The 14,657-nt window shown below is 37.6% G+C and overlaps 1 protein-coding gene across 3 annotated transcripts in view; it reads right to left on the bottom strand.

The window, feature by feature from the left end:
• Nucleotides 1–14,657, bottom strand: part of LOC125465549 (nuclear receptor subfamily 6 group A member 1) — a 371,434-nt gene that overhangs the window by 23,461 nt on the left and 333,316 nt on the right. For 2 of the 3 annotated variants that reach the window (XM_048559188.2, XM_048559189.2), the window contains 4 exons: nucleotides 10,668–10,825; nucleotides 8,369–8,596; nucleotides 4,198–4,452; nucleotides 225–346 (listed from right to left, as the gene is read on the bottom strand). In XM_048559188.2, the coding sequence (XP_048415145.1) occupies nucleotides 225–346; nucleotides 4,198–4,452; nucleotides 8,369–8,596; nucleotides 10,668–10,825 (763 nt within the window). The remainder of the gene's footprint in view (nucleotides 1–224; nucleotides 347–4,197; nucleotides 4,453–8,368; nucleotides 8,597–10,667; nucleotides 10,826–14,657) is intronic. The other variant, XM_059638274.1, reaches the window with a different exon arrangement.

A 14,657-nucleotide genomic window follows, 5' to 3' on the forward strand; every position in this document is an offset into this window, starting at 1 on the left:
GTATCCCAAGATAGAAAAACAGGGGAATCGATTTTGACTGCTGCTGCTCAGGTGAGAAACTGAAAGCAGAAGATTGGCTGCCAGTTTCAAAATCTAGTGGGCTGGTAGGAACAGTTAAAGTGGACTCCACTGTATTTAGGGCTTAAAAGAAGTTTAAAATCTCAGAATTGGAAAATGGAAACTTGAAAGTTAACCAAAAATAGTATCACAGAAAATCATTATACCTTGATTAAGAAAGTTGATGGCTTTCATGCACACATACTCCTCATTGCTGACCTTCAGCTGTTGAAACTTTCTAAAGAGGTAGATTAGTCGTTCCATGACTTCCATTCCCTCCTCACTGAATCTATGGAGCAAAATCATGATTTCAGTGAATTATTACATTACTTATTTCAACAAATTTGATTGAGATTTTATACAAATGAATTGAATTTTATAAAAGGATTTATTTAATATTCATATATCCACTTATTGGTCTGAGGTTACTCTCCTCTCAAGGTTATGGTAAAAAACTTCATTTTAACAGAGATATTGCCTGATGTGAGGGCAGGGCACTTGCCTGACATAAAACCTACCTTGCATAATTGGTAACAGGTGCCAAATCAGGGCGATGCGGACATGTTCCATGTTTTAAAATTTTAAAATCTCTGCATGGAGGGCGTTTACAGAAGCAATTATGCCAATTATCAAAATGGCAAAGCGCATTGATAGCATTCTTAAAATCTAGCTTATAATGGCTAATTGGAAGGTCGTCGATATCCAAAGGGTTTATCTTCAGTGACATGGTGCTATATGTAGTGGGTGAATCAGAACTTTACAATTAGTAGAAGTTAAAACATGGAACATTTGTTAGCTTTCATTGAACACTAGTAACTACTTATGGAGTTCTAACATCAAGAATCGCCACTTATCCATCTCCATGATCATTACTCCCTTGCGTTATGCACATTACAATGCATCCTTCTTATGGTCAGCAAAGCCAGAGATACAGTGAGATCCCTTCCACTGCTCCAATTTTTACTGTTTCAACTATTTCAATATTTACGAAAGTGTCATTAACAGAATATATTCAAGTACTGAAATCAAGTGTGTTTTCTATTTAAATATGATACGAGAGTTTTTTTCCTGTAAGGCTTTAAAATCAACATTTTGATTTCATCATTCTACAAGATAGGTTGTTAATTACTTTATTCGGCCAAATGATTTACTAAGAGAACAGGGTACACATTAGCTAGAAAAGTGGACACGAATACACATTAAAGATACCAAGTAGTTGCTCATGTATAAAATTACTTGCAAGTCCAATGAAATAAGAACTCATTAGTGCCAAGTTTGAGATTGTCACTGAATGGTGCAACTGCTCCAATCTGCAGCTACTCACATTCTGTGTGTCAAAATAATGCAGATAACCTTAAATCAAAATTTTAAAAAAACCTTGCAAAATGTGATAAGGAAAAAAACAGAAGACGTAAATCTGGTTCAAATTAGTGATGGAAGACAGACAGAATTTAAGATGGCAGAAATTTCCACTTAACACACAACTTTGGACAGAACATTAGAATAAATCATTCCTCCTTGATAAAAATCCTTAAAACATTTGACATACTGGAGTTAGTTTAAAAACTCATATCCTCTAGGTTGTGAAACGATAAATTGTAGATATAGCACATCAATTTAACTTGCTTTACACTATCTTGAATATGATTACTTAGACTATATGCTAAAAATTAATAAAAAAAATAAGATCGAGCAATATTACAGCTTCAAATACAGGTCGCATCTTCCTATTCCTTAGTTTTAGGGCTGGGCCTTTACTGGACTAGAGAATTAGCCAGACCATGGGATATCAAGATCATTTTGGGAGTTTTAAAGCCATTCCTTTCACTACTCCTCTATCTCTTTTATTATCCTAATGGCAAATCAGGACAGGGTTTACACACAATCATAAGATCCCAGGGAGGACTGCTTAACACATAAGCCTTGGAGTGCAAGTTCATAGTTCCTTGAAAATGGAGTCATGGGTAGACAGGATAGTGAAAGCATTTGGTATCCTTGCCTTCACTGGTCAGCACACTGAGTACAGGAGTTGGGGTCATATGGGAGCTGCACAGGATATTGGTTAGGTCACTCTTAGAATACCATGTGCAATTCTAGGTCTTCCTGTCACAGAAGGATACTGTGAAACTTGAAAGGGTTCAGAAAAGATTTACAAGGATATTACCTGGAATTGAGGGTTTGAACAAAAGGGAGAGGCTGGGGCTATGTTCCCCGGAGCGGAGGCTGAGGGTTGACTGTACAGAAGTTTATAAAATCAAGAGATACATGGATAGGGTGAATAGACAAGGACTTTTCCTTGAGGTGGGGGTGTCCAAAACTAGACGGAATAGGTTTAAGATGAGAGGGGAAAGATTTAAAAGGGACCTAAAGTGGAACATTTTCCACGCAAAGGGTGATGTGTGTATGGAGTGAGCTGTCACAGAAAGTGATGGAGGTTGATACAATTACAACATTTAAAATGCATCTGGATAGGTGTATGACTAGGAAGGGTTGAGAGGGATGTAGACCAAATACTGGCAAATGGGACTAGATAACTTAGGATATCTGGTTGGCATGGGCAAGTTGGACCGAATGATCTGTTTCCATGCTGTATAACTCTGATACTGCATTGGCATTTCCCTTGTGTGAGCTTCTCATGGCAACACAATATGGGCTATTCAATTGTAGGGTTATCATACCTGTACAGAGGTTTCTTAACCTTCCCCCTTGTTTATCATCTTGAAAGAATCTTGCAGCTTGATTCTTCAGGAATCATCAGGTGCCAAAACACAGAGGTGTCAGACCAGAGTGTCAGTTTAGGGAGATATAAATTGGATCTATTCTCTTTTGATTTGAAGTTTATTAATTGCAATTAAAGTAATCCCATTAATTTCCTTGTAATTACTGCACAGATCTTGGCGTTCCGATTTACAATTTATCCGCATATAAGGCGATGATAAAATTGTCTCTTTGAAAACACAAGCTCATAAATTTTATAAAGACCAAAACAACAAATAACAAAAAGAAAATCAATTAGACTAAGCTGTCTGAACTTTGAGGGCCAAATTGTAAGAGGAATTTTTTTGGCTATAGAGTTGCTATTTAAAACCAGTATGGACCCTTTAAATCTCTATAATGTAATAATAATCAGAATTATACCATTTTCATTCAAAAAATACAACACTAAGCACACCATAATAATGTTCTAACACGTTGTGGTTTCAGTATTTGTAAAACCTATTGATTGGTGTTCACATCACTTCAGTCACACAACTTCTCAATCATTCTTTTGCACCTGAACAGGTAATTTTAAACATAAATGTATCAAAATTCTCCATTCAAATATTCAGAGGCAATTTTAATTCTACTCAGTGGAAATTAGATAGCCAGGATATTAAATTCAAATGGATATTCCTCAGTAAACACTTCCCATTATACTTGATTTCCTCCAAAGAAACAACCAACCGAAGATGATGATGTACTCTTTGCTGGGGGAGCTCAGAAAAAGCTTTCCTATTAACATATCAAATGCTTTAATGTGCAGACACTAGATGCCAAAAGGCTAACGTAACTTGAGTATATCTTATATAAACACCATATACGTTTAAAGAAAAGCTGTGTTTAGTATTTGGCAGACTTACTTTTAAACATGAATAAAATTCAGGAGCTCACAAAATAAATGAGTTCATTAGAAGTTAAGACAGACAGTGCAAGTATACTTGCTGTAGAGCTTCAGTGGACGACCAGTTATATTACTGGGCGATAGTTCTGTGTAAAACCCCAGTTCTCAGTGGTACTTTTTAAAAATTAGGATTGAGCCGGTAGATTTGTGTGCTCTCAACAGTGAAAAGTGTATTAAATGTGGCAAGCATCCAGCACATCTAACAGACTGCCTGACAATTTTCAAACCTAGTTTCACGCTGTATAACTTAATAGTGAATGTGAAGCCTAAATGCCATGAGTTGGCTGCCTAGAGGATATTGGTTCATGTAGCTTCTGAATGCTTTTAATAAAGTGCAACCTGGCTCTGATCAGAGCAGCATGTTTTTTTCAGATATGTGTCAAAATCAGTTCACATGGATATGTAAGTAGTTGGATAATGTCAGCCAAAAATAAACGATCAAATACTACACAGTAATGATTCTATGATATATGTCTCACCTTTGGAGTTCATCATCAGATGGTGCATATTTTGAAGTCACATCAGCAAGATCTCCAAAAATCTGTCGATCGTAGACAGTGAGGGAAGATAGGAGGATGAGCTCTTGCCAGGTGGAGCTTAGCAGGCAGGTGTAGTCTTTGATTGATAATTCACAGAAGAATGGTAATTTTTTGATCCAGCCAATTTGCCTGAAAAGTAACTCATCTGCCAGCCGGCAAAGTAATGCAAAAAGCTCAGCCTGAGTTACCTTGTACCTGTTAAAAATGTAGATATTGAAATTCAAATTACAACAATCTTTGGAAAAGTGCCCAATTACAACTGAATTTTTACCGATTTAAAATATATCTAGACAATTCCAGAAGTGGGTAGTTGCAGCAATGTTTTATTTATGTTGGAATTAGAATTTTACTTCTATTGCAGATGGTGAAATAAAATAATTTTGGTTAAAACCATGATCATGAAGTGAGAATAGGGCATATAACAATTTTTTTTTAAGAAGCATTCACAACATACACCATTACGGAATTTCCATGATTTATTTAAGCTGTTAAACGAGACAAATAATCATAAGTAGGTCTTCATTAAAAAGAATCCAAAATCACTTTACAGCTTTCAACATTGAATTTAACAAGTTCACATTACAATCTCTGTCACATTCATCAACTACCCAACTCTACTTATCTCCTCGCCCTCATTCCCAAATTTATTAGCTTTTCTTTACAGGTTTCAGACATGACCTTCTCATTCTTGTTTTTGTTTTTGAATACAGTTATTTATTACTCTACCATTCAGCCCTCCTCTGGATCCAACTTTTGTTTCTTTGCCTCCTCATGCACCAACTCTTCTGTCATTTAATATTTCCTATCTTCCGTCCCATCATAGGATTTCCCTTTTTTTTCCAGCCTGCCCTATTTCACCTCCTTAAAAACTATTACATTTCTAACTGTGCCCAGTTCTGATTAAAGTCTTCAGCCTGATCTCTCCACATATGCTATCAGGCTTGCTGAATACTTTTAGTTTTTTTTGTACCTTACAACTAAAATGACTAACAAAATCTAGTCGCCAATTTAGCTGAAGGAAAACACATTTGAGTAATTCACCTATGATGTTTACAAATACACAAAGTCTCATTTTCAGAGATAATGGGAACTGCAGATGCTGGAGAATCTGAGATAACAAAGTGTGGAGCTGGATGAACACAGCAGGCCAAGCAGCATCCCAGGAGCACAGAAGCTGACGTTTCGGGAGGGTTTAGGCCTTTGTTATCTCAAAGTCTCATTTTCATTTGGTTGGGCAGGCAAAGTGATGGTAGTAAGCCAGGTAGGAAGAAAAGCCAAAAAAAAAATGGGGACAATAAGCAGACAAAAACAGATTTACTGTGTTGAAAGCAGCCCATGTCATGACAGGGTTGGGCTGTGGAGGTGGGTCAAAGGACACAAAAGGGGCCATTCAGGCTCTAACTGAATGAACTTTGTATAGAGTCCTGAAGGCTGCGGGATCCCCAAGCAGAAGATGCTGTTCTTCCAGCTTGCATTGAGACTCACTGGAGCACTGCAGCAAACCCAAGACTGAGATATTGGCCAGGGAATATAGTGGCGTCTGGAAGTGGCTGGCAACTGGAAGGTTGGGGTCATTTTTAGAGACATTCTGTAGGTCTTCTGCAAAGCATTCAGCTTGTCTGTCTTTTGTCTCCCCAACGTAGAGGAGACCACATTGTCAGCAGTGAATACAGTAAACTAGATTAAGTGAAATGCAGACGAATTGCTGCATTACCTGGAAGGTGTGTCTGGAACCTTGGATAGTGAAGTGGGGGGGGTAAAAGGGCAAATATTGCAGTTTCTAAAATTGTTTGGGGAAGTGCCATGGGCATGAGGAGAAGGAGTGGAACAGTCCTGAAATACTGACAAGGGAGTGGAGGAGAGGGGAATATTTGTCTGGTGGCAACATCTGGCTAGAGATGGTGCAAATGTTGGTTTATGATCCTTTGGATGTGGATGCTGGTAAGAAGTGAGGACCAGGGGTCCCTAAAAATGTTGTAGGAAGTTTAAAACAAAGGGTAATGGTGGAATTGCTAGGTTACTGTCAACCAGCTACCTGCTCACTCTTTCTCCCCCACCTCATCATCGGCATAAATACCAACTTTTCCTAACTATCAGCTCTCAGTCTGAAATTGATCAGCTGGAAAATTGGGCAGAGCAATAGCAGATGGAATGTAATCCTAATAAGCGTGATGAGATTTATTTTGGGAGGTCTATAAGGGAAGGATTTACACAATGAATGGTAAGTCCCTAAGGAGTACTTAGAAACAAAAGGATGTTGGTGTACAAGTCCACAGATCCCTGAAAGTGTCACCACAGGGATGTGGTAAAGGCAGCATATGCAATACCTGCCTTCAATAGCTGGGGCATAAAATATAGGAACAAGGAAATCTTGTTGCAACTTCACCTACCAGTAAGGCCACAGATGGAATACACTGTGCAGTTCTGAATGCCACACTATCAGAAGAACGTGACTGAAATGGAGAGGGTGCAGAGAAGATTCACCAGGATGTTGCCTGGGATGAAGAGTCTCAGCTATGAAGAGACTGGGCAGGCTGGGTTTGTTTTCCTTGGTGGACAGGCATGCAAAAATATGAGAGGTATAGATAGAATAGATCATGAGAATTCTTTCCCACAAGGCAGATGTGTTTAAGATCAGAAGGCATAAGCTTAAGGTGGGAAGTAAGTGGTTCGGAATGGATCAGAGGGAATTTGTTTTTAACCCAGAGGGTGGTAGAAAAATGAAACATGCTGCCTGAGAGGGTGGAAAAGACAGGTTGTCTTGCAACAGTTTAGTAGTATCTGGATGAGCACTTAGAATGCCAGGACACAGCAAGCTATGGACGAACTTCAGAGAAATGGGATTAGTACAGTTTGATGTCTGTTAATTGGCACAGACCTGTGGGCCGAAGGGCCTGTTATCGCTATGAACTTTTGTAACTCATTTTTCACTATGTCAATTTTGTCACTTCCTCAGTTTTTAAAAAGGCACCTTGACTTTGATTTATATTTTATACCTCTCTATCAGTTTATCTCTATCCTACCGTTAGGCAGCCATTCTCAGAGGAGCTTCTTTGTGTAATCAACTCTACTGAAATGCACGCAACCGTTGCTGTCAAAGCCCTTTGGTCCCTATTTTGGATTTTTTTTTAAGATAGTACTGAGCTGTTGTGGGTTCCCGTTGGTCCAGATTATCCTGTTGGGGCTCTCAGAACCTCAGAACAAAAGAAACATTTTAAAAACTCTTAAAACTATAATCTAAAATCTGGGAACTTATATATGATATTAAAAATTACTTTCAAAGTTATCACTAATGGGCATTGTGATTCATGAAATAATATGCAATTTGCTTGATTGGGAGATCTCATTAATACACATTCCCAATGACTGTCTTAAACTTTTTGGTGAAGGTCACCGGAAGAAATTTGTACACGAATCAATAAGGAAAACAAGAATAGCTTTAAATTAACTTGAGATTTTTTCCTACATGATAGAGACAGAAGTGCAATTCTGAAAGATGGTGGACAGGGAATGCATTCACAAGTGTCATTCTTTAATAATTGGCAAAATGTTTGTTGCCTTGCTCACAGTGAGTCTCATAACAGTAGATGAATTGTGGTGCGGAACATATCAGGCTGCTACTGAGAGTACGTGGTACATAATTCTAATTGTTAAGTGTGAAATCATGCAAAGGACAAATACACATCAACTCCAGTGTTGCTGAAAAGTTTCATTATACATTAAAGTTACTAATGTGAGACAGCATTCCAAAATTAATTACTTTATTGACATCCAAGACGAGTATAATGTTTATTGAGTTTGACTTGTAAAGTTACCAAATTTAAAAAACGACCAGGCTTCTTTATTTGCTGCTTTTCAGTGTGAACATAAAAATGTTCACAAAACCACTACTTCAGTGCTATTTAAAATCACAAGCTTTTCAGAGCGGTCTTAACCTGATGAAGGGGCAGTGCTCCAAAATCTTGAGATGTTAAATAAATAACCTGGTGTTGTGTGACTTCTGACTTTGTCCACCCCATTCCAACATGTGAACCTTCACATCATACTTCAATGCTAGAAGAGGCAACTGTCTTATATATACTACTTCAATGTTGTATTAATCTATACTCACCCATCTTCAATCAACATTGGTGTTCCAAGAGGTTCAAGATCTTCGGCTCCAACCAACTGGCTTACAAGTGTATGTGACTGAGGGTCTAGGTTGCGAGGTTGTGGTGGCAACAGGCCTGAATGAGCAGCATAGCTAAAAAGGTGCGGCAGGTACTGATAGTGCGCAGTGACTGGTGTCCCTATGAACTGATCCCTGAGTGCAGTGTATCCATTCAATTCCATTGATCTGCTGGAAAGGAAAGATGGATAATTTGTGTTCACTTTTATATGAACATGAACGGATAAACAGGAGGAGAGATGGCACAATGGAAGGAAATGGAGAAGAAAAAGATAACTAAACAAATTAGCTCAACATCAAAAGCCAGAAAAGCTTCCCAAACAAAAACTGAGTGTGCACATGCTGGAATGAAATAAATCTCTCTATATAGCATATAAAAGAATCATAAGTGCGTGTTTAGTTATGGAATCACCTTTTATAAATTGTAACCAACAATGTCAGTGACAAAGTAGATAGCTAGCCTTTACGAGGTGCTCCATCTGTCAATGGTAATGTAGTTAAATCAGTACTATAAAGTCCTATTTCATGGATCTAGAAAAATTATCTCAAACTCAAATGCAGCAACTAGGAAATTTAAATTTTACAGACTAAATAAATCTGGAGCAAAAGCCCACTGGTATCAATAATGGTGACCAGGTAATCACAGGATCATCACAAAAGACCCAACCCAGTTCATTGAAGCTATCCATACTTGGATTCACCTACATGTAATTCCAGACCACAGAAATGTCCTTAACACTTAACTGTACTCCATCAATACAATCAATTCAGGGGACTAAAGCTGGTTCATCAAGGAATATAGGTGGACATGTCAGAAACAGCAGCAAGTATCCCAAAAAGCAGCAGCCAACTTAGTGAAGCAACAAGGCAGATGTACATTCACACCACTAAGAACCAGTATGTTGGAGAATGCACAGCCAACAGATCAGATTAAAGATAACACAGTGTGGGGCTGGATGAACACAGCAGGCCAAGCAGCATCTTAGGAGCACTCTGCATTCCTGCCACATCCAAATAAATTACGGTGGACAATTAAGCAACTAATGTAAGAATGAGGCTTCATGAAGATCCTCAACCATAAGTGCCTCATGAATAATTCATCTCTGTTCCCACTGAGGGCCCCCCATCACAAAAGAAAACCTTCAGCAATTCAACTCACTCCACTTGATATCAAGAAGCAGATGAGCAATACAGCAACAGCAATTGTGTTGAAGACATTATTCCTAGATAGGCTGCACCTGTAGCCAGGCTGTTCCAGTACAGTTATAATAGTGACATCTGACATTGTGAAAAATTGCCGGGGTACTTCCTGTCTAAAAACAAGACAATCAATCTGATCTGGCCAATTATTGCCTGATAGGCTACTTTGAAACATCAGAAAAGTCATGGAACTCATCAGCAACTGGGCTATCAGACGGTACATGGGGACCATTAATATGCTCACCAGTACTCAGTTGGCATTGCATCAGGGCCACTTGGTTCAAGACTTCATCACAATCATGTTTCAAGCATGAACAAAACAGTTGGATTCTAGGTGTGAGATGACTGCACATAACATAAAGGCAACCTTTGATTAAATGGAGCAAAGGAAGCCAGTAAAATTGAAGCTAATGGGAATCTAGGGGTAAACTCTCCAATAGGTGGAGTTACAGCTAGCATGGAAAAAGAGGTAGTTATGGTTATTTGTGGCCAACCATCTCAGCCCCTGGACTTTACTGCAGGAATTCAACAAGGTGGTGTCCTAGGCTCAACCATTTCCACCTTCTTTATCATTAACCTTCCCCTCTAACATCAATGAATAAATGGAAATATTTTCTGATAGCTGCAGAATATTCAGTTCTCAACCCTTAATTGTCTATAGGTACCAAATTAGTGTGCCACATGCAAGAACTGGACAACATTCAAAGGTTGCACTGACAGATGATATGTATCATTCGCTCCACACAAGTGTCCGGCAATGATAACTCGAACAAGAGGAAATCTAGCCACTCTCCTTTGACATTTAATGCCTTTATAATTGCATCATCAAAATTCTGGGATCTCAGTGGCCAGAAATATAACTGGTCCTGTTACAAGTATTGCATTAACCATCAGTTCAGAGGTTGCATATTACATAAGTGCTTCATAGAATAATCTAGCTATAATACAGGATTAAATAATTAAATGTGAGCCTTTGCGAAATACAGAATTAAAAGATTTTAAACATTTAAATGCTTCTACATTTAACTCAAGAAGTTCCCACCTTGAGGAAGGAGTAGAAACAGGTGATGGTTGGTTGCCCTCAGAAATACCATTGCCAGGGGAGCTATGATCACTATCTCCATTGTTGCTCCAGGAATTATTAGCTTCCTCCTCAAATTCTTGTCCAGACATAATTCTTTCAATTTCCTCTTCAGATATCTGAAATACACAGTATTCTTTGACTGCCTGTAATTATTAATATGAGTATCTATTCAATTCAAAAGCATTGATAAATAAATGGGTGGGATGATGATAGAGGGGACAAGTGGGAGTTGCATTGTAATCCCATCACATCTTTTGCAAGTGTCTCACACTACTCCACAATTAAATAATATTTTCAAAAGGAAAATAATTACCAGTCGTAAAAAGTCACAAATAATTTTATGGAAATTCAGTTCAAGGTGGCGAGGCAACGACCTAGTGGTATTACTGCAAGAATATTACTCCAGAAATTCAGGTAATGTTCTGGAGACTCAGGTTTTAAACTCGCCATGGAAGATGGTGGAATTTGAAATAAAAATCTGGAATTAGGAACCTAATGATGACCACAAAACAACTGCTGACTGTTGAGAAAACATACCTTGTTTATTAACGACCTTTAGGAAGAAAACTGCCATCTCTCCCTGGTCTGGCCTACATGTAAATCCAGACCCAGAGCCATATGGTTGGCACAACTGGGCAATTAGAGGCGGGCAAGAAATGCTGGCTTAGCCAGAAATGCCTTATCCAGTGAATGAATTTTCCAAAAGAGGAGTTTCTACTCACCTCTTCCAAATGCAGTATTGGTTACTAGATACTTCATTGATATATTAAGTTCTCAGTATTCACGTGAATGCCAGAAAAATGAAAAAAAATTGAGGAAAAACATGCTCAGACTGAATGGGGGTATTCCACGAAGAGGTGGCCTCATTTAATGTTTGTTCCAATGGGATGAGTAGCGACAAGAGAAGGTTGTACAGCAGATGGTTCACATCTTTTGCAAGTGGTCCCAAGTTGCTTCATAATTAATTAATTTCAAATAGAAAAAGATGACATAATTCCATTGTGAAAATATGCAGCTGTTTCAAGTCATAAGGAAATTTAGCTCAAGGGCCATTGTTGTTCATTTTCCTCAATTGCAGTATTAGTAATGTATTCATTTGAGTCCATCTTGCATAAACAGAAATTAAGTACTACTTAATAAATGAGGATTTCATTTGGTTGCTAATGGTAATGACATCATAAATTCAAAAGATTGTTCTGGTGAGTTAGTAAGTACTTTCAAAATGAACGTGACTAAAATTCTCTTAGCTATACTAACAAAGGAAATTTTGTACATTTATTCAGTGTCATTTCATACCGCATGCCAAAGGAAACTTAATCCAAGGGTCTACTGGTTCACTTCAAAAAAATGTAGGGGCATTTTTGTCATCATTATGCTTCATAATTGAATGCACATGGAGATTCAGCTACAATGATCTGAAATTAGTTCCAGCTGATTTATGCTCATTTTGTATTTGGTGCCTATTTGTAGTTCAGTTTTCATGTGCTGTTGAAAGCTTCAACCAAAATAGACAAGAGCTTCCCAGCCACATGGCAGAAGTGACATAATTTAAAAATGGATACTATTTTCCTGTTTTTATGACAATGTAAGTTTACATTTTGGTCAATACAAATTGGGACTCCAGGGTTGCTTGCTGCATCTTTTTCTCCCCCCCAAGATTCTTATCAAACGTGAGTACTTTATTTTCTGGTGTGCGACTCAACAGTATAATCATTTAGCATAGAAACAAGCTTTTAGCTCACCAAACCAGATTGCCCAAACAAATTTAAAAAATACACTAATCCCAACTACCTGCACTTTGTCCACAGCCTACCATACCATTTTAAGTGCTCATCCAAATACTTAAATGTTGTTCGAGTACCTGCCTCCACCATGCTCTCAAGCAATGTCACCCATACTTCTACCAGCATCCAATCTTCCTTGACACTGAATATCATATTTAGTCACAATGTCTGACAAACTTCACGGCATATGTTCATGAAACTAACTTATTCCTTGGGTCAGTTAGTTTTCATTTTGGGAATGTCTGCTTATGTATGATACCTGAACGAAGAGGAAGATGATTAATGCAGAAGACTTGGCTAGCAACAATGTTTAATGACTAGGATATCAATACTGCATCATATGCATCACCACATCATTCCTTCTCAACTCGGTTCTAAATTGCCTATTCTTATTCTGAGACTGTGCTGCCTGACTCTGCACTCCTCATCAAGGGAAATGTCCTTCCTGCATCTGCTCTGCTGATCCCTATAAGAATTTTATATGTTTGACCGAGATCTCCTCTCATTCTCCTAAATTCCAACAAGTACGGACAGTCTAATAAATCTTCTCATTAAAAATTCCTTTATTCCAGGAATTAGACTGGTGAATTTCTGTCATCCTCTCGTATTTTCCTATAGGGAAGGAGACAAAATTTGCACACAATACTCCAGGAGTGGTCTCATCAAGGCTTTATACAGTTGTAATCCAACATCCTTAGCTCTATACTCAAATCCTCTTCTTACAATAAAAGCAATCACATCATTTGCTTTCTTAACTACTTGTTGTACTCACATTAACTTTCAATGGCTATGATCAAAAGGAATCAATGTCTCTTGGGGGCCAGCACATTCCAGTCTCTCACCAGTTAAGAACAATTCCATATTTCTATTTTTCCTACCAAAGTGGATAACCTCTCATTTCTCCAAATTGTATTCCAAAACAGAGTATTGCCACAGAAGCACTGAAGGCAGTATACTTATCAAACAGCAACATACAACAGACAGAAAGATCTGCCAAGATTGAGAAATTCTACAAATTAGTTCTGGTAAATAACGAACAAATTGCACAAAGTTATTAAGGACCAAAATGTGAAGAGAGGGAACTATTCACGGTACACATTTTTTCAATACGAACCCTTCACATACAATGAGGAAAGCCATTAAATTAACATATCTTAATACCAATAAACTTTCATGGCACTGCAACCAAGTCTGTACAAACTACTGTTTCCAATTTATGATTCCACCGTATCTCTTCAAGGAGTTTTTTGACCAAGAAAACTCATTCGATCCAAAAAGACTATTGCTGTGCTATGTGAATAATATATCACAACCTGTTGCTTCACTGACTGTGTTGATATAGTGAAGGTTCCTGATTAATGGGAGGGAAGAAAGTGTAGTCTACAGTGCCCAATACTTATTAATTCAAAAACAAACAGCCAGATAGCCGACACAAAAAAACTATATGGCTGTGTGAATGTATAGAAACAACAAGCTTGTTCAAAAGTCCAAATCACAAAAGAAATTATCTACCAGTTTACATCTGGCCTGATATTAAACAAGATTTCCAAATTCTAGGGAAGTAGAAGTAAATTTTAATATGGAGATCACACTCTTATTTTGACAATATAAAGTGCCATCATTGTCCATATGGCTTTGATGGAGATCAAGAATTTGAACATTCAAAAACAGATTCTAAAAGGTATTCTGTACTTTTGTGACCTTGGATGAGATCAAGATGCAATGTTATTTGACACTAAATTTAAAAAAATATATATACACGAATGACATTTTGGCACAACAATAATTAACTTATTTTCATGTTGAGTTTAAAGTACAGTAGTAAATCATATAAAAGCTAGTACCAAAGAAGATCGTCCCAAAACAAAAGTTACATAATTTAAATAGCTTCATCAATTGATTGTCAATGATAGCTGCCAGGAGTGTTATTGCACAACAGCCTTAAATGTGTTTGAGCCAAACTGCTCAAAACATCAGATTTCACGCAATAAACTGGATTACAAATCAAACTATACTTCTATTTAAATTATAGAACTGATAGCATAAATACTCACTACATTACCTAAAAATGCACATTGAAGCAAAGCAAAACAGAACAGCTTAATTTCAGATTATCTGTCTTTTTAAAATTTTATTTACATACCCAGGCCCAGATTTTCATCCC

This window comes from Stegostoma tigrinum, chromosome 29, assembly GCF_030684315.1.
Source record: "Stegostoma tigrinum isolate sSteTig4 chromosome 29, sSteTig4.hap1, whole genome shotgun sequence".
NCBI lineage: Eukaryota > Metazoa > Chordata > Chondrichthyes > Orectolobiformes > Stegostomatidae > Stegostoma > Stegostoma tigrinum.